At 48.8% G+C, this 20,724-nt stretch overlaps 1 protein-coding gene across 4 annotated transcripts in view; it reads left to right on the top strand.

The window, feature by feature from the left end:
* The window catches only part of DPP9 (dipeptidyl peptidase 9), a 51,617-nt gene extending 31,300 nt beyond the window's left edge, over nt 1-20,317 (top strand). For all 4 annotated transcript variants that reach the window (XM_053299738.1, XM_053299741.1, XM_053299740.1 and 1 more), the window contains 8 exons: nt 2,109-2,261; nt 3,878-4,013; nt 5,483-5,628; nt 6,524-6,670; nt 8,059-8,211; nt 11,493-11,635; nt 14,017-14,128; nt 18,900-20,317. In XM_053299738.1, coding sequence (XP_053155713.1) covers nt 2,109-2,261; nt 3,878-4,013; nt 5,483-5,628; nt 6,524-6,670; nt 8,059-8,211; nt 11,493-11,635; nt 14,017-14,128; nt 18,900-18,992 — 1,083 coding nt within the window. In that variant the 3' untranslated portion in view covers nt 18,993-20,317. The remainder of the gene's footprint in view (nt 1-2,108; nt 2,262-3,877; nt 4,014-5,482; nt 5,629-6,523; nt 6,671-8,058; nt 8,212-11,492; nt 11,636-14,016; nt 14,129-18,899) is intronic.
* Nucleotides 20,318-20,724: the final 407 nt, after the last annotated feature.

Genomic DNA, 20,724 nt, shown 5'->3' with positions numbered 1-20,724 from the left:
ATCTGGGGACCCAAGTTTGAGAACCCCTGCGTTACTCTGCCTAGTTGCATGTAGCAGGGGATGATGGCAGTTGTAGTCCAACAATAGCTGGGGACCCAAGTTTGAGAGTGGGTTACTCTGTCCATTTGCTCTGGTGGGCAGGGCTGTTCTCCTTAGTTGGTGTGAATGGAAGGGGCTCCAGTTCTGGTCCCTACCTGCTCTGAAACACACAGGTTTCACACACTGTGCTCACTTGCTGGTGTAACGGAGGTCGCTCATGCCCACCTGGGGTTTTTGCTGCCTGGATCTCCTGTCGAGGTTATTTCAGGCAGCTTCATTTTTACTTGTAATCTGCTGCTTACCTTCCGCTGTGTCTGCTATTTCTGCTGCTTTTATGGTCAAAGATACATTTCCCCTGTGTATATATGTTTCTCAGTCAGTCAGTTTCTGTTGTTCTACCTTGTGGTGGTGGTAGTGGTGGTGGGGACCTGTTTTTTTCTAGGTTCAAGCTTTTCAGTGAACTGGAAGGAACTGCCCATATGGGGCCTATCAGAGGTTTCTTCCTTTGCATAGTCTTGCCTCCTGGAGCATTTCTGTGGGGATAACCCATGATGGGTGACCTCCGTTAACACTGGCAAGAAGAAACCTTCACAATGTGTACCAACGTTCCTTCCCCCCCTTTACTTTGTGGAATTTCTTCTGCACTTTCTTTTTTACTGTTTTGCAAAATGTATTCTGGTTTTGCTAGTCACGGGGAAAGGGGGCAAGTAGCTGGTGGAGGGCAACTCCCCTCCAAACCAGGATTATATGGTGTTCCTGCAGTCCTGGCTTCAAGAGTTTGCTGAAACAGTCGTTTGCTGTAGGACTGATAAAAATCGATTAAATCCTCCCCCCACCCCCACATTGGATTTTTTAAAATTTAAATTGATTTTTAAAAACAGTTCATAAAGAACCTAGATCAAATATCATCATGAATATTAATCATAACTTATAATTATATTCTACGAACATGTTAACAGCAGTATATGGGGATGAGAGGAAACAGACCTGATCAGTCTTATTCTGCAGGTGGTGTACATGCAGCACACGTGCTCCCCCCCGCCCAAAAGTGCAAAGACAAAGAAGATCTATGAATGAATGGAGGATTTGAGGGGATAGAGTAGATCTGACCAAGGAGGAGGAGTTTGACTATAAATGCATTAAATGGGGAGGGGTATAGAAAGTGAAATCAAAAATGCATAGAACATATCTATGCAGTCCTGAGGAAACTTTTTCCGATATCCTCCATTGTAGAAGGGAAATATCTATCATGTCAGCAGGCCATAAGAGAGACCCCATTTGGGAATATTTTAATGAAGTTCCCGTGCCTGTGGGTAAGAAAGGCACGTGTGCGAAATGCAAACAGTGGAACAACAAAATGCAAGGCCTGGTTGCCCAAATGAAACAGTATTATGAGAAGTGTGTACCTACCTTCTAAAAATGAAACCTACATCTATCTTGAAATACATATGAAGGTTATATTAGACAACAAGATTGTACTTTTATAGAAAATAATGATTAAATAGAATCTTCCTATTAATTTAAATTGTGATTTAAATTATTAAAATTGAGTCCTTCTGTGAATTGATCTAAATCATGATTTAAATCGATTTGATTTAAATAGAATCAACCCTGGTTTGCTGATGTGGTCACAAATGGCGGGAGCTCTCAATCCAGTTCCTCTTTCCTGATCTTTCCTGGTTTGGAGAACTGGGAATGTCGTCTGAATGCAGCGTATATGAACAGTGCCTGGGCAGAAGAACCTTAGAGAGACAGAGGGAGTTAGTGAATCTGATTTCCAGAAGTTGGGGATGGGGTTGCAGCCATTATTTTCTGTAGCAGGGATTCCCAGAAGTTGTGGACGACAACTCCCATAATCCCCTTTGGCCACTGCAGCTAGGGATTATGGGAGTTTTAGTCCACAGCTTCTGGGAATCCCTGCTACAGGGAACATTGCTTGCAGTACCTGGGATTTGTCAAGCCCAGAGAGAGATAATAAATATAAGGCACCAGTGCATGATGTGGGCGTACCTGATGTTAGCATCCACATCTTGAAGCCATTCTTGTTCTTCACTTTCTCTGCACTGCAGATCTGGGTGAATGAAGAAACGAAGCTGGTCTACTTCCAGGGCACGAAGGACACCCCTCTGGAACATCACCTCTACGTGGTCAGCTACGAGTCTCCTGGGGAGATCGTGCGGCTCACCACGTTGGGCTTCTCCCACAGCTGTTCTATGAGCCAGGTCTGTCCCTCTGGCTCTGTTGGGTAGCCGAGATGTCCAAGGCCTGGAGGGGCTCTTCTAAAGAATTGAACAGACGAAAATGAATGGGCCCATGTTAGAGGGGTTCTCTGCGGCGGTGGCGGGTGGAGGCTCTGCTTTTCTGCACATCCATGAGGGCTGGAATCTTTGTTGTTAACTTGAGAAGGTAGTGGGGAGTGATGGCGCAAAGAGGCTGAGCTGTGAATTGCAACTTGCCTGGTTTGGAGCCTGCCTCTGTCATGAATTCACTAGGTGGCCTTAGGGCAGTCGGCACTGTGGGGATAATCATCTTGGAATGTGGGAGTTGGAAGGGACTGTGGACATCTTCTAGTCCAACTGCTGCTAAGTGTAGGGCCTGCTATAGTATCTCCGACAGACTTCTGCTGTCCAGCCTCTGTTTGGAAGCCTTCACAAAGGAGAGCCCAGCACTGCATGAGGCAGACTGTTCCACTGTCCAACAGCCTTTGACAGTTAGGAAATTCCTTCTCATGTCTGGCCTAAATCTGCTTCCTTGTAATTTCACCCGGTTGGGTCCAGTCCTACCCTCGGGAGCCACAGAGAACAGGCCTGCTCCTCATCCTGTGTGGCGGCCCTTCAGATATCCCAAGATGGCTCTCATATTTCCCCTTAGGCTCCTCTTCTGCAGGCTAAACATAAAAATTTAGAGGTGGAAGGGACCTTGGAGGTCTTCTAGACCAACCCCAGCTCAGTGCAGGAATCTGCTACCTCACCCCTGACATCCAGCCCTGACATCCAGAGAGGAGAGCTGGTCTTGTGGCAGCAAGCATGACTTGTTCCCTTAGCTAAGCAGGGTCCACCCTGGTTGCATATGAATGGGAGACTAGAGGTGTGAGCATTATAAGATCTTCCCCTCAGGGGATGGAGCCGCTCTGGGAAGAGCAGAAGGTTCCCAGTTCCCTCCCTGGCAGCATCTCCAAGACAGGGCTGAGAGAGATTCCTGCCTGCAACCTTGGAGATGCCGCTGCCAGTCTGGATAGACAAGACTGAGCTAGATGGACCTATGGTCTGACTCAGTATATGACAGTATCCTATGTTCCTATGTTCCTAAAGCCTCTCTTTGAAACCTTCAGTGAAGGCCGACTGTTCCACTGCCGGACACAGCTCTTACATCAGGAAATTCCTCCTAAGGTCCAGCCTGAATCTGCTGAGTTGAGCCCAAAGCCAAGGCAGGATCAGCTGGGGCAGCAATGGTAGTAGCCAAGGCACCCCACTTACCTTGCCCCAAAGGAGCTTGCAGTCTTCTACTACTGCTACGGTTATTTATATGCCACTTTCCAAAACAAGTTTTGTTTGGAAACAAAAGTTTCTGAAATTTGTTAGAGGGGTTGACAAGGGTCAAAGGAAAAGAAGAGCACCATTTTCGTTCTGTTTCTTGAGCTTAGTTTCTATAGAGGGCAAGGGCCATACCTCAGTAGCAGGAGAAGAGATGTATGTATCAGGTGATAATAAAAATAGGATCAATGAATGAATAAATTAGTGCAGCAATGGAAAGGGGCTGATTGCCAGTCAGTGGGGCAGGATGCCGTGGGTGGGGTGACGTCCATTCTCAGCCCTAGTCTGTCTTTCTCTTCCTGCAGAATTTCGACATGTTCATCAGCCACTACAGCAGTGTCAGCACCCCACCCTGTGTACATGTTTACAAGCTCGGCGGCCCGGACGACGACCCCCTCCACAAACAGCCGAAGTTTTGGGCTAGCATGATGGAAGCAGCCAGTGAGTCAGTCTTCCTTCCTTTTTCGGCTTCCTAGCTCTTTTTGGTTTCATAAAGATCACGTTGGAAACCAGCTCCCCTGTCTACACAAGACCTCATTAAGGGCCCTTGTAAGTCCAACAACATCTGGAGACCCCAGGTTGAGAAGCCCTGCCCTAGGAGCTTGGGATCTCTTAACAAGCCCTGGCACTTTCACACACACCAAGACAAAAACACCTTGAAACTGATGGCAGAACTCTTTGCAGCAGCACAGAGAAGCACTATGTCATTTAAGCCATTTGCTAGCTAACTTAAAACCTGTCCTGAGGGCTTGCCTTAAATTCTTGCATACTACGACTATGACGACTACTACGAATATTTATATACCGCTCTTCAACCAAAGTTCTCAAAATGGTTTACACAGAAAAATAAAGTAATACATAAATAGGATGGTCCCCTGTCTCCAAAGGGCTCACAATCGGAAAAGAAACATAAGGCAGATACTGAAGGGATGCTGTGTCAGGGCTGGATAGTGCCAGTCGCTCTCCCCCTGCTAAATATAAGAGAATCGTCACTTTAAAAGGTGTACGTTGTTGGTTCTGTTTCCTCCCAGAAGTGGCATTCAGATTATAAGCTCCCTGGAGCAAGGGGTGGGGTCCCACTTAGGGAGTTGGGGGTGTAGGGTTGGGGAAAGCACTGGCACTCACCAGTCCTTCCCTCCCTGTCACACTTGATGAGCTTTTAGGGCAGTATATAATGAGGGGAGGCACTAGGTAGCTCAGGAGCTCCTGCTAGTTTCGGGGCTTATCTGAAGTAGCTTTCCAGGCATTTGGTCTTCTTCTCCCTCCCTTTCCTTCCAGCCAGCACTGCAAATCTGATTGGCTGGTTCAGTGGGGGGCATGGTTGCACCACTTTTAATCTGCCTCTCATTGAGTGATCAGGGTTTCTTTGACTTTCTCTCCCATTAATTTCCATCTGGATTCTTTTCACACAAAGCAGCCTCTCTTGCTCCTCTTCTGTGCTGCAGCAAAATTATTCCACATTTCAGGGTTTTTTATGTTAAAATCTCTTATTGTGTAGACACAATTTTTAATATAAGCTATAGTTTCGTGACTGGCTCTGCACCCCCAGTTACTATTTTTGCAGTTCCAATTGTTGTTAAACCTTCTGTTTTGTGCAGGTAGTTCCCAAGGCACTGGCAAAAAGTCAAGAGAGAGGGGAAGCCTTAAGTCTGCCCACCCTGGTATAAAATAGAATAACTGCTAAAATTTGGGAGATCCAGTGACGGACTGATATGCTTGCCCATGTGCAGCCTTCAGTTTCTCTTTCCTTCACAGTAGTCACAGATCTCTGTGTTGTTCTCTTGTAATTTTTTTTTAAAAATCCCATTTATACCAGCAAGTGGGCGCGGCAACATTCGGTGACGTGTTTTCATCCCGTGATTCTGAGTTGCACGATGACGCTCTCTTTCTTCTCCCCTGGACTTTCTCAGGCTGCCCTGCTGACTACATCCCGCCGGAGATCTTTCACTTCCGCACCCAGTCGGATGTTGAGCTTTACGGGATGGTCTACAAACCCCACGACCTCCAGCCTGGGAAGAAGCACCCCACGGTTCTTTTTGTCTACGGAGGGCCTCAGGTACGCTCGTGGGTGGTTGTGATGTGGATTCTCTCCCAGGGCAAGGAAAAAGGTGGCAGTTGTCTGTGATTCCCTGGGACATGCTGCTACTGAAGAAGCTAGAGGGGGACGTTGCATATGGATGTGTGTGTCCCCCCGCCACCCACCATCACCAGCAGAATTAAGTCGGTCTTGCGGTGGCAAGCATGAATGGTCCTCTTTGCTAAGCAGCGCTCTCCTTGGTTTGCATTGGGATGGGTGGCTAGCTGTGGTCACTGTGTGCTGTAAGATATAGCTCAGTGGTAGAGCATCTGTTTTGCATGCAGGAGATTCCAGGTTCAATCCCTGGCAGCATCAAGAGGTAGGCCTGGAAAAGACTCCTGCCTGAAACCTCAGAGAAGCCACTGCCAGTCAGTGTAGACGAGACTCCCTCTCCCATAACACTAGAATCAGGGGTCATCCCACGAAATTGATTGCCAGGAAATCTAGGACCAGCAAACAGAAGTACTTTTCCACACAACCTATAATCAGCTTGTGGAATTCTCTGCCACAAGATGTGGTGACAGCCAACAACCTGGATGGCTTTAAGAGGGGCTTGGCTAACTTCATGGAGGAGAGGTCTATCAACGGCTACTAGTCAGAGGGCTATAGGCTACCTCCAACCTCAAAGGCAGGATGCCTCTGAGTACCAGTTGCAGGGGAGTAACAGCAGGAGAGAGGGCATGCCCCTTTCAACTCCTGCCTGTAGGCTTCCAGCAGCATCTGGTGGGCCACTGTGCGAAACAGGCTGCTGGACTAGATGGGCCTTGGGCCTGATCCAGCAGGGCTGTTCTTATGTTCTTATGACTGAGCTAGATGGACCAATGGTCTGATTTTGTATAAAGCAGCTTCTGATGTTCCTCTGTTCACCTCTTAGGTCCAGCTAGTGAATAACTCCTTCAAAGGCATCAAGTACCTGAGACTCAACACGCTGGCATCCCTTGGCTATGCTGTGGTGGTGATAGACGGGCGAGGATCCTGCCAGAGAGGCCTTAAATTCGAAGGGGCTCTGAAGAATCAAATGGTAAGTCCTTGGTTTGGCGTGTCTGTTGATCCGCTTGTCTAGAATCCAGACAAGCATTCTTGTGAGGAATGGTTGAAGAATCTGGGTATCTTAGCCTGGAAAAGAGAAGACCAAAGGGAGGTATATTGGCCATCAGAGAATTGTAGAATTATAGAACTTGAGAGTCAGAACTGCTACCACTACTACTACTTTTCAACAAAGTTTCCAAAGCGGTTTACATTGAAAGATAAACAAAAATAAACAAGATGGTTCCCTGTCCTCACAACTTAAAAAAATGGTTCACAACCTAAAAAAAGAAATATAAGGTAAATGTCAGTCAGAATTCTAGAACAGTTAGAATTCCTCCAAAATCCCTTCCAGCTTTAATGTTCTAGGATTCTCTAACTCCCTGCTCCGTGCACAAAGCTTCTACAGCATTCTGTCTATCTATCTATCTATCTATCTATCTATCTATCTATCTATCTATCTATCTATCTAAGATATTTCTATATCACCCAAAACTTGTGTCTCTGAGTGGTTTACAATGAAAATCATGTACAACATCAAATCATAAGAACCTAAGAACAGCCCTGCTGGATCAGGCACAAGGCCCATCTAGTCCAGCATCCTATTCCACACAGTGGCCCACTGGATGCTTCTGAGAAGCTCACAGGCAAGAGGTGAGGGCATGTCCCCTCTCCTGCTGTTGCTCCCCTGCAACTGGTATTGAGAGGCATTGTGCCTCTGAGGCTGGAGGTGGCCCACAGCCACCAGACTAGTAGCCATTGATAGATCTGTCCATCATTAATCTGTCTAAGCCCCTTTTAAAGCCATCCAAGCTGGTGGCCATCACCACATCCCATGGCAAGGAATTCCATAGATTAATTATGCGCTGTGTGAAAAAGTACTTCTGCTTGTCAGTCCTAAATTATTTTTAATTTCCTCCTCTCCTTCCGACTGGTCGTGAGAAGTAGGCTCAGACTGCCCTTAGGGCAACAGGGCATATTCCCGGTGTGCCTCACCCACCCCACCCCACCTGGTGCGCCCCATCCCACCCCTGCACCCCAACTCCCACTCTTAATTACCCATTCTGCTCAAAACCTGGCCCCTCCCCACATACATTCCACCACCCTCTCAGTGCCCCCAGTCCGGCCCTGGTTTGAATCCCCATTCAGCCATGAAATTCACTTGGTGACTCTGGGCCAGTCATGTATCTGTCAGCCTAATCTACCTCACAGGGTTGTTGCGAGGATAAACATAACTATGTACACTAGAGGAAGAGAGGGATAGAAGTGTAATGAATGAATGAATGAATGAATAAATAAAAGCAGCTTGACAGTGGGACTTTTACCATTAGGAAGATGTGAGCCAGATACTCACTCTTGTCCTTCCTTGCCGTCTTTTTGCAGGGCCAGGTGGAGATCGAAGACCAAGTGGAAGGTTTACATTATGTAGCGGAGAAATACGGGTTCGTTGACCTCGGCCGCGTTGCCATCCACGGCTGGTCTTACGGGGGCTTTCTCTCGCTCATGGGGCTCATCTGCAAGCCTCATGTCTTCAAGGTGAGTTGGCTTAAATCCCTGCAGCACTGGGCAAGTGTCAAAGCATTTTAGATGTGTGTTACTGGGTCCACCTTCCTGAGTGGTAGCTAGGCTCCTATGGCTCCCTTTTTACAGATTGGTGCATTGAGGTTAAGGAAAGTAATTTGCTCAAGGATGAATGCTGAATCATAGAATATTAGAGTAGGAATTAGGAAGGGACTTTAGAGATCTTCCTGTCCAACTTCCCTGCTCATTGCAGGAAACTGCTACAGTCTGCCCTCGAGCCCAGGTTTTCTGCTCCCAATTCTAAGAACATAAGAACAGCCCTGCTGGATCAGGCACAAGGCCTATCCAATCCAGCATCCTGTTTCACACAGTGGCCTACCAGATGCCCTCTCTCCTGCTGTTGCTCCCCTGCAACTGGTATTGAGAGGCATCTTGCCTCTGAGGCTGGAGGTGGCCTGTGGCCCTCAGACTAGTAGCCATTGATAGACCTGCCCTCCATGAATTTATCTAAATCCCTTTTAAAGCCATACAAGCTAGTGGCCATAACCATATCCCGTGGCCTAGAATCCCATAGATTAATTATGTGCTGTGTGAAAAAGTGCCTTCAGTTTCATGAGATGACCCCTGGTTCTTCTGTTGTGAGAGTGGCCGCACCATAGATTATAATTATAATGTTAGCATTTTTATTTTCAATCCCCTTCCTAGCATGGAATCCCTAGCATGGAATTAGCTTTTTTCACAGCTGCCGCACACTGAGTTGACACTTTCAACGAGATGTCCACCACGACCTCAAGATCCCTCTCCTGACCAGCCACTGACATCTCAGGCTCCATCAGTATATATGTGGGTTTTTTTGCCCTAATATGCATCACTTTACACTTGCTTACATTGAATCTCATTTGCCATTTGTCACCTATTCACTCATTCTGTAGGTCTTGACAGATGTTCCATTTTTTCTGGTTGTACATTTGGAAAACATCTCCCAGTTTTTAAAAACTCCATGCCAGCATTGGACCCGAGCCCCCCATACTGTCCTGAGAGTAGCTTCTATTCTGAGAGTAGCTTCTAATGAACTCCTCTCCTCTCCTTTCCTGTGGTCTCCAGGCCGGCCTATAATCTGAGACACCTGACTAAGTACAAGGGAGAGGACAGGAGAAGACCAGTATTCCCTCTAACAGGGATTCCCAGATATTGTTCAGTACAACTCCCAGCATCCCCAGGTGCAATGGCCTTTGCCTGGGTATTATGGGAGTTGTAGTCAACAACATCGGAACACTGGAGGGGATACAGGTCTCTTGGATAGGAGAGAGGACAGGGGAGGGGACACAGCTTAGTGGCAGTGCTCATATTTGGTATGCTGGAAGTCTCAGGTTGAATCTTGCATCCCTTATAAGAAGAGCCTTGCTGGATCATGCCCTAGGCCTTTCCAGTCCAGCATCCTATTTCCTATAGAAGCACACCAGATGCCTCTGGGGAAGCCTAAAAGCAGGAGATGAAGGCATTCACCCTCTCCTGCTGCTTCTTCTCTGCAAATGGTATTCAGAGGTGTCTTATCTCTGAACCTGGAGGTAGTCTATAGCCATCAAGACTAGTAGGCATTGGTAGACCTGTCCTCCATGACTTTGACTCTCAGGCATCCCCAGTTGAAAGGAGTGCATTTAGAAGGAGCAGCCAGTGAGTCAAAATGGCACTCTTGCCATCTGCTGCTGCTGTTTCTCCAGCTGGGACTGGCCCCTCATTCCTTCCCAGAGCCTGGCAGAACCCATCACCTGTCCTGTGAGCAATAGAAAGAGAAGAACAAGAAGTTCTGGTAAGAAATAATCTGCCTACTTCCTTTTCACTATAATTGATAATTACCATCTTCACAGATTAGCCCACTTGCACCTCAAACATTTGCGACATCAACACAAATTACACACCACTGAGGTGTCCCTATGTGTTCCTACAACAGTACCAAAATTTGGTCCAAATCATTCACAAGTTAGCCCACTTGTGCCTCAAACATTCATGTGTCCGCCATCTTGAATTGGGATAGATGACATCACCAGAAACTACACCGTTGAGGTGTCCCTATCACTGTTCGCTCTAAGGCGTGCGCATGTGTGCACGCTCACAAGTTTTCTGATGTCCGCTCAGTTAATTTTAGATCCCACTCAGGCTTAATCAGAAGGGTCCCACTCTGAATGCAGGTGCGCACACAGTGCCTTGATACTGCTGCCCAGAACAAAACTCATTCTGCACAGAGATGGAAAAAAAATAGAGGGACCACTGGTCCCTATGTGTGACTCACTACAACTATACCAAATTTGTTTCAAATCAGTTAGGCGGTCCACAATTTAGCCAACTTGTGCCACAAATGTCCATGCGCCCATCATCTTGAATCTGGGTGGATGACATCATCACAAACTCTGCCCTTGAGCTGTCCCTATGTGTCCCTAAAGCTGTAGCAAATTTGGTTCAAATAGGTTAGATGGTCCACAAGTTCGCCCATTTGTGCATCAAATGTTCACATGCCCACCATCTTGAATTGAGGTGGATGACATCATCACAAACTACGCCATTGAGGTATCCCTATGTGTCCCTACAGCTGGAGCAAATTTGGTCCAAATCGGTTAGGTGTTTTACAAGTTAGCCCATTTGCACCTCAAATGTTTATGCATCTGCCATCTTGAATTGGGGTGGATGACATCAATGCCGGGTGATCTCATAAGCCGGGTGATCTCATAAGCTTTTCCTTAAGGAAAGTAGGCTTAAAAGCCACTGCCAGTGAGGCAAAAAAAAAAAATTAATCAAAACCAGATACCTTTTTGTTGTTCTAATGGCTTGTTCCTGTTTTTATATAGATCTCTGTGTAAGCTGAGGGTTCTCAACTTTGGGTCCCCAGATCTTTGTTTATTACTTACATTTCTGTACCCTCGGCTTCATCCCAAGACCCCAGGGCAGTGAACAGCAAGTTAGAAAACAACCAATCCTAAAATTTCAGTAAAAGCATCCACAAAATACAACAGACACAGCCATGGCCACTAAAAGGAGAGCTGGGGGCAAGGCACTGGCCAAAAGCCTGGCTAAGGAGGGCAGACTTCAGTCTCCTCTAAAAGGTTGGAAGAGAAGGAGCCATGCGGAACTCAGCGGGTTCTAGTAGCTTGGGAGCAATCACCGAGAAGGCCCCATTTCCCGTGCTTGACAAGTTGTTGGGCTCGAACTCCCATTTCCCCCTTCTTCCTTTTAAAAAGTGTGTTGTACACACAGCCCTAAGTATAACAGAGACCTGTTTCTGTTTCGTCTTCATCCCCCAGGTTGCTATTGCAGGGGCCCCGGTCACAGTATGGATGGCATATGATACCGGATACACGGAACGGTACATGGATGTCCCAGAAAACAACCAGCCAGGCTACGAAGCAGGCTCAGTGGCGTTGCATGTAGAAAAACTCCCCAATGAGTAAGTAATGGGGTGTGTGTTTGGGGAGTTGAGGCTAACTTCTTGGCCTGGTTGCAAGCTGTAGATGTCTTAGTTTTCCTAATAATACTTTTAGCACTATATAATAACTTAATTGAATATAATTATAATGTGTATAACAATATATAAAATTATTATAATGTACAATAATTGAAATTACAAGGAAGCAGATTCAACCTTGATTTTAGGAGGAATTTCCTGACTGTAAGAGCTGTTTATTTTATATTTCATTCATTCATTCATTCATTCATTCATTCATTCATTCAACATATTTCTATACCACCCCAAACTTGCATCTCTGGGCAGTTTAGAATTAAAATCATTTAAACCATTAAAATCATTAACATTTTAATGTTAATGATTAACATTTCAATCATTTTAAATCCAATATTTAAAGTATTAAAAACTATATATCTAATCAAAAGCCTGGGTGAACAAATATGTCTTCAGTGCCTTTTTACAAGTTGTCAGAGATGGGTTTGACAGTGGACCAGCCTGCCTCGCACAGTGCTGGGCTCTCCTTTGCTGGAGATTTCCAAACAAGGGTCTGGATGGCCAGCTGTTAGAGGTGCTGTGGCAAATGCATGCAGTGAGCAGGGGGTTGGACTAGATGACCTCCAAGGTCCCTTCCAGCTCTTTAACATTATGAGTTTAGTTCTAAGCATATGCACTTGATGTTCTCTACCCTAAAATGGCATCCGAAGTGGCAGACAAATACCCACTTTGTATACGAAGAAGGTCCCAGCTTCAGTCCACCAGCATGTCCCCTTGTGTGAAAAACAGCACAGCCGGGGAAATATCGCTGTTTGGAGCTTGGAGAGTTGCTCCGGGAAGGAACAGGCAGTGGTAGTCTAGAACAGGGATTCTCAATGTTGGGTCCCCAGCTGTTATTGGCCTTCAACTCCCATAATTCCCAACCAAAGTCCTCTGGGGCTGGGGGTTATGGGAGTTGAAGTCCAATAACATCTGGGGACCCAAGGTTGAGAATCCCTGGTCTAGAGGGGCCCAGTGACTTGTCATGGTGAAATGGTTGTTTTGTATTCTGTGAGAACCCGAGCAGGAATCTCTTGGGGCAGCTAGCGGCCTTCACCCTGAAAGAGCATTGCCTCTTAAACGTCATATCTTTTAAGGAAGCTTTTCCCACACTGACTTTCCCACTAAGGAAAAAAAGAGCATTGGGGACATTTGAGTTTAGGGCAACAGTTCTCCAACTTGGGTCCCCAGATGCTTATGTACTTATTACCCCCCTCATTCCCGGCTGTAATGCTGGGAGTTGTAGTCCACTGACATCTGGGAGCTCGCAATGGAGCTCCCCAGCTAATGGTCTGTCTGTGGCCATTAGCCCTGGAAGCTAGATGGATCTTCCATGTTCAGAGGCTTCTAAACCCCAGATCCTGAAAGAAGTTCCTTCCTTCAACCCTATTCAGACACTGAGCCGGGTCTCACGATCAGTGAGACCCGTTTCTTAAGAGTGAGCGGGGAGAGCGGGCTAAGCCCACACTCCCCGCTCACTATCAGAGCAGGAGACATGGGCAGCTGGATCGGCTGCCCACACAATTGCCGGTTCAGTAACGGAGCCGCAGGGGCTGGGGAGCTTGGGGGCCATGCGGCCCCTGAAAGCTCCAGTCTGCCCTGTGTGAGCACACAGGGCATACTGGAGAGACCTCCGGAGCTGGGAGGTGGCTTTTTGCCTCCCCGCCAGGGGTCTACTCGTGAGTAACCACAGCGCAGAGCCACGCTGCGGCTACTCACGATCTTTAAAACCAGGTTTGTGGAGCGCTCGCTGGTTTTAGGGCAGGGGTAGTTAGGCGGGTTACCCGCCTAGGAACCACCGGGCTTGCAGCCGAGCCCAGTGGTTCACACGATGGGGCGAAATCGGGCTAGCCTCCGCTAGCCTGATTATGCCCCATCGTGTGAATAGCCTCATAGTGTCGCATGAGTGCACAGATGTCTGTATGCCCATACATTCTTTCTTGTGGTGTTTGCTCACACACAATCGAAAATCAGGAGCACACACAGCTCCTAAAGCTGGGTAGGATGCTTGCCCTGCCCAGTTTTTGATGGTGTGAGCTGCTTTAATGTTTGAACAGGGCTTTTTTGTGCTTCATGCTGGCTCATGACTTAACTGGAGCTGACTAAACCTTGTCAATGCCTGTTCTAAAATGCTGGCTGCTGGAGTCCAACAGGATCTTGGGTTTGAATTACAGAGGGGGCCTGGCACCTTTTTGATGGAGCAGTTTAGAAAGCAACCAGGGGCGAGAGGCTTGATTGGGCTGCAGTTGGGAATTACAGGATGGGGCTTGTGGAGTCCCTCCTCTGCTCTGTGACTCTCACACTGCATGGCTTTTTCCTCTCCCTTCCAGGCCCAACCGCTTGCTGATCCTCCATGGATTTCTCGATGAAAACGTGCACTTTTTCCACACCAATTTCCTGATTTCTCAGCTAATCCGGGCTGGAAAACCTTATCAGCTACAGGTAGATGAAGGGGGTGGGAATGGTTCCTCCAGTTAGAGCTGCGGACTGTTTTTCGTGGTTTGGTCCAAATTCGGAGTGAATTTGGACCAAACTGCCGGTCCGCAAACCGGCTCTGTCAAACGTGACCAAATCAGCTCGAACCTGTTTGGTGGTTCGGGGGCGAGAGGGGTGAGGGTGGCAGTGAGAGGCATCTTTCAAAGTAAATGAGAAAGGAACATTGGTACTCACCATGAATTTTTCTTGCTGTTGTTACGGCGGTCACCCATTGTGGGTTATCCCTCCCACTTGCTCCAGAAGGCAGGAAATATGTTCTTGAAAAGACCCTTAACTAGCCCACAAGGGGCGGCCCCTTCCAGTCCATTGAAAAGCCTGAGTCTACATTCACCATCAAAACCGATGTAGAACCAAACAGCAAATGCGAGGAAATAAAAACAATTGACAACATAGACAACCCTATGTAGATGAATGCATAATAAACGTACAGAGGGAAAACCACTAGAGAGGGTGAAGGAACGATAAGTCTACCCCGTCCCCTAGTCCAATCTTGGCGGTAAGTTTGGGCCCCCAAACCCCCGGGTGGGCATGAGTGACCTTCATAACACCAGCAAGAAGAAACCCTCGGTGAGTACGAATGTTCCTTTCTCTGCTGGTGTAGGAGGTCACTCATCGTGGGTAATACCACAACTCACATCCACGGGAAGGAACAAGCCTGGAACAAAAACCTAACGCCCTGAGTAGACTTGGTGTAGGACTCGTCTGCCAAACGCTGCCCTGTAGGAAGAGTGCCCGTCCAATTTATAATGATGTGAGAAGGTAGACGGAACTTTCTATGTAGCTGTTCTACAAACCTCAAGAGAAGCAGCAGAGGAAAACGCAGCAGAAGTAGATGCAAATCTAGTAGAATTAGCTGTAATCCCCAGCGGGGGAGTTACGTGTTGTATCTTGTATGCCTAACCCAGAGGCCTATCCTAGCCTCCAAGGCTGGCTGACCCAACCTCCAGCCCTGAAAGCACAGGAACAAAGAGTCTGACTGTCTAATGTCCTTAGTCCTATCAATATACACCCACAGGGCCCTGTGGATGTCTAGCTTATGCCACTGCTTCTCCAACCTGTGTTGTGGCTTAGGACAAAAAGATGGCAAATAAATATCCTGAGATCTGTGAAAAACTGAGTTGACTTTTGGAATAAACGAAGGGTCCGGAATCGAACATATTGCATCCTGTGATAAAATACATAACTCTTCCTTCACTGACAGTGCTCGAAGCTCAGAGATCAGTCTGGCTGAAGTAATCGCCACCAGAAACGCCACCTTCCATGATAGCGTTCGTAATGAGGTCTTGCATAAAGGTTCGACTGGAGTCTTGATGCAATGCACTTAAAACAGTATGTAAGTCCCAGGAGGGGAAACTATGACACACTTGAAAAGACAACAGAGATGGCCCCCTAAGGAACTTCTGCAGGAATGGATGAAGTGGGTCAGCAGAGACCCCTTCAGGGAAAAGCATAGGCATAAGACAAGCCGCCTGCTTCTTCAAGTTGCTGCTTTCAACCCCAAAGACAGACCATCTTGCAAGAAGTCCAAGAGATCCCCCAGAGTACAACTCAACACCTGTAAACCTCGCCTGGCCACCCAACGCAGAAAACTTCTCCAAGGAGTCTGGTAGATCCTATTCGTCAAGGGCCTGAGAGATGCCAAGATGGTATCCACCACTGCCGTGGAAAGTCCTCTGGAAGTCAACAAGTCCCTTTCAGCTTCCAAGCGGTCAGTCTTAGGCCACATCTGGGTGACAGACTGGGCCTTGTGACAAGAGGTCCATCCGAACTGGCAGATGCATGGGCCCCTCCACCGTCATGTTCACTATCTCCGAAAACCATGGCCAAAATGGAGCTATGAGAATCATCAATGCTCGAGAGTAATGAAGACGGTGCAGGCACCTTGCTAGTAGTGGAACAGGAGGGAAAGCATATAGTAGCAACGGAGGCCACCGCATTGACAGTGTATCCACCGCTTCTGCTCCCCAAGTCGGGAATCGTGACACAAACCTGGACAACTTTGTGTTCTCCGGCGATGCGAACATGTCGATCGAAGGACGTCCCAGCTGCTGGGTCACCCAGTCAAACACGTGTGGGTATAGGCTTCACTCTGACGGGTCGATATCTCTGTGGCTCAGCCAGTCTGCCTAGAATAGAATCCAGAAACACAAAATCAAGAAGGTAGAACAAGAGGACACCAGAGCAAAAAGCAGACGGGTAAAGTAGCCTAAGCAGGATAGAGAGCTAAAGCTTTCTGACCAACTGGAGAGAAGGCAGGAAACAAGACTGGAAGGGACCTTGTGGGCTAGTTAAGGGTCTCTTCAAGAACATATTTCCTGCCTTCTGGAGCAAGTGAGCGGGATAACCCACTATGAGTGACTGCCTACACCAGCAGAGAAGGTTCTTACTGGTATCTGGAAGCTGCCTGCAGTAGTGGTGCTCCTCCCTTGTGGTGCGGCAGTCACTGGCCTCCACGCTTCTCCAGATACCAGTAAGGAACTCCTCATTTACTTTGAAAGATGTCTCTCACCATGCCCCCTGGCACTGCCCTCACTCCTTTCGCCGCCAAAATGGTTCGCTTCAGGCCAGGTTTGGTTTGGTTTGACCACAGACCGAGCCCCCTACTTGCAAACTGGCCCAGTTCAGAGCAGACGGGTTCACTGCGAACTGTTTGTGCACACCCCTACCTCCAGTTCACAGCTTGGGAGGGCAAGTGAGATGGAGACAGAGACGCTTTCAGGGCTGCGGGTGTTCACTCTGTGCTTAAAATATTTAAAATCCTGCACCAAGAAACACGGAGTTGTTGCCTGTTACTGTTCTGCCTAATGTTGATTTTTCTAGTCACAGGGAGGGGCATGATACTGAAGCTCTTCCCCCAGACAGCAGGGAGCCTGGTTCACCTACTGGCTACTGAGATTTCACCAGGCATTGCTGCCATGAGGGCAAGCCTGTTTTGACAAACATAAGGACTTGAAGCTTGCTTGATAAAAATGGAGTTGCTGGGAAGCTGCATTCTGAGCCCTGTATTGTATCTGCACTAGGGCTGTGCAGTCCTATTGGCCCGACCGTCAGGTATTGTGGGAGCAAGTTCCATCACAACAGTAGGCAGCCTCTGACAAGTCAGAACTGCTAGAAGCCCTCCTGCTGTTGTAGGAGACCCTTTTGAGGTCTCCCTTGTTCTCTCCTGCCCCCTCACCCTCCCCTCCTTTTTACCTGGGATTCAGGTGGGAATTGGAGGTAGGCAGCATCATGTCCTCTTCACTCAATAGGGAACACTCCTGCCTTCTTTTTAAGTGGCACATTTTTATTTTATTTTTTTGCTTTCAGAATTCCCTTGGAGGTCCCTAACTGGCTGGCAGGATTCCCTTGTAGGGTCCCTAAGTGGCTGTCAGGAAGTGGTTCCAGGATGCCTAGTTTTTCTTGAGACCAAAGCCCTGCTCCACACAACATGGCTGTTTGGAGGGGCCAACATTATATATATACTAGTGTTTTTAAGCCCGTTAAATAACGGGCACTAGTGGAGTTGTGCGCTCTGGGCCCCCCGCCGCCATTCCCCCTCCTGCCGCCGTCAGTCTCCTGGCCGTGGCTGGTCTCCCCAGCCGGGCAAGGGCCCCAAGGTCTCCCAGCCGCCCGGGTTCAGCGGCGCCGCCAGGTCTCGACGGCGGCTCTGCCGCCGCCTCGGCCGGCTTCCCCCACCGCCTCCTCCCCCCGCCCGGCTTCGGCGGTGCGGCTGGCTGGCCTGGTGCCGCCGCCGCCGCTTCTGCCTCCCTGCGGCCGCCTCTGCCCTTTCCTGTGGCCGCCTTTGCATTTCCGCGGCCGGGCAAGGATCCAACATGGCCACCTGTTGCCTGTGTCTGTTTCTGCTTTGGCTGTTCTGGGCATGTGCTCCGTGCATGCCCAGAACGGCCCAGGGAGGCACGGACAGACGCTTGGTGTCCACGGATGGACACCAAGCCTTTTATTAGAGAGGATATAATTCTCCTGGGTGTGCCTTGGAATGTGCATCCCAGCGCCCAGCTGATTGGCTGGGCGGTGGACGCGCCTGATCGGCTGAGGCGCACCCAGGAGGATTGGTTGCCATGGCGGCGGTGGGCCCAGCTGTGGAGGCCAGAGGCGGCAGCGGGCCCGGCCCAGCCACGGAGGCAAGGCCCAGGAGGGGGGAAAGAAAGTGGCGGGGGGAGGGCAGAAGTGGCGGTGGGGAGGAGTGGCAACTGGGCCTGGAAGCAGAGACTGGGGCAGAAGGTGGGGTGGGGGAAGAGGTAACTGCCGGCCCCATATGCTCTGTGTGCGATCGGCTAGTTATTATTATTTTGCATTTATATCCCACTCTTCCTCCAAGGAGCCCAGAGCGGTGTACTACATACTTAAGTTTCTCCTCACAACAACCCTGTGAAGTAGGTTAGGCTGAGAGGGAAGTGACTGGCCCAGAGTCACCCAGCTAGTCTCATGGCTGAATGGGGATTTGAACTCGGGTCTCCCCGGTCCTAGTCCAGCACTCTAACCACTACACCACACTGGCTCCCTTCTGACATGAACCCTTCTGACAGTCTTACTGTTGGGTTGGGTCGGAACCTGACATTTGGGGACATGCACAGCCTAATCTGCACAGCCCTGACTCTGTGGTAGTAAACAAGGCTTTTCAACGAGCTGTTTTGAGATCTGTAGCGGAGATTTTGCAAGCTGAAGGGTGACAAATGTTTGTTTATTTTCTCTCTCTCGTTTTGCTTTTTGCATGCAGATCTACCCCAACGAGCGACACAGTATTCGCTGCCCCGAGTCAGGGGAGCACTATGAAATCACACTGCTGCACTTTCTCCAAGAGTACCTCTGAGGGTGGGCTCTGCCACAACCATTGCAGACCCCGACAGCTTGCAGCTCCGCCCCTTTGTTCCGTGGCAGCCTCCGAGCCTGAGTGCGTCTCTCCTGGGCCAGGCATGTTGTCCCGAATCGGAGGAGAGCTGAGACCCGCCCCGCGCTCCGGATGGCGCAGCTCTGCCCTCGTACCTCCAGCCTCTCTTAGGGTTTTTCTTACCATTTCCCCATTTTTTGCTGCTACTTCCTTTGTGCTGGGAATAAAGACAGGCAACTTTCTCTCTCCCCCCGAACTCCCGCCCCACTCTCCCCACTGCAGTTCTGTGTTTGTGTCTGTCTCTCTCTCCTCTTGTTGTTCTCTCTCCGTCCCCCTTGAGTCCCACTCTCTTTCTTGTGAGAGAGACATTTACCTTCAGGGGATGCAAGAGCCCCAGGAAGCCACTGGGAAGGGGCGGGGCGGGAAGAAAAGAGGACAAGAAGAGACCAAGAGAGAGAGATGTAGACAGCTCAGTGTCTCCTGCTGTCGCTTCCTTGCTGTGATGTGCTAAGAAGCTGGGAACTCCGGGATTGCAGGGAACCATTTAGGAGCATGAAACTCTGATCTTTGGGTTCCCCCCCCGACCCCCTGGACCCTTTGTTCTTGGGCAACGTTGTTCTGAAAGAGGTAGCCAAGCATTCAGTGCTCATTTACCCCAAAACCGCAGCTGCATTTGGGTATGGTGGGTTTGGGGGTTGGTTGGTGGTTGTTCTTTGCATTGCAAGATTTTATGCAACAATCCCCCCCCCCGCATTTCTCAGTATTGTACCCCGCCCCTGTCTCGCCCCTTTGCAGCTCTGTCTCATCTCGTCGCCGCATCCTGAGCCTTCAGGTGTGGGTTTTCAACGTTGGTCCTCTGTTCAGTTCTCTGCAGGTCAGCGACTGTATCTCATCCTCTTTCAGCAGATATACGCTTGCTTGTTTTTTCCTCTCTCTCCCTCTGTTCTGCCACCCACTCCACCATGCCCTCCTGGCCTTGGATTTTACCCGGTTCTCATGAACTGCAGTTTGGGGAGGGTGTTGGGAGAGGAGCAGGCCCCAGGGGGGTTGCCACATTCTGCACCTCAGGGTAGAGCCTCCCTGCCCTCTTGCCCACACCCTTCCCGCCACCCTCCCCTGCTCGGGGAGGGAAACAACAAAATGGTAAGCAGGGAGAAACGTCAACTGGCCTAAAACACGAACCACAGCTGACTTGCCCGAGTATCTTAAGTGCGTATTATGAAAAGAAAATATTTTTATGAATTCTTATTCTTTTATAATTATGAGTGGTAAGATGTAGTGACTCATTAAAATATTGGAAACCGGAACTTTGCGGCCTCTTGCCTGGTGTGGCTTCACTGCTTTGTGCTGCAGGCAAAGGGAGAGGGGTGTGTGTGTGTGTGTGTTGGGGTAAGATAGAACTGGGAAAGGTGCAGAAAATGCAGCTGGTCAGCCAAGGTGATCAGGGGCCTGGAGTACCTTCCTTATCAGACAAAGCTACAGCATCTGGAAAAAAGCTGACTAAAAGAAAACATGATAGAGGTTTATAAAATTATGCATGATGTGGAGAGATTGGGATAGGAAGAGGTTTGTCTCCCTCTCTCACAACTCTAGAACCAGGGGTCATCCCATGAAACGGATTGCCAGAACATTTAGACCCAACAGAAGTAGTACACGTAGTTTCACGTGGCACATATTGGATCTATGGAATTCATTTACACGGGGCTTGATGATG

This window comes from Hemicordylus capensis, chromosome 2 (assembly GCF_027244095.1).
Source record: "Hemicordylus capensis ecotype Gifberg chromosome 2, rHemCap1.1.pri, whole genome shotgun sequence".
Classification (NCBI taxonomy): domain Eukaryota; kingdom Metazoa; phylum Chordata; class Lepidosauria; order Squamata; family Cordylidae; genus Hemicordylus; species Hemicordylus capensis.
Note: the sequence above shows the minus strand (reverse complement) of the source record. Positions and strands in the feature narration are given on the sequence as shown.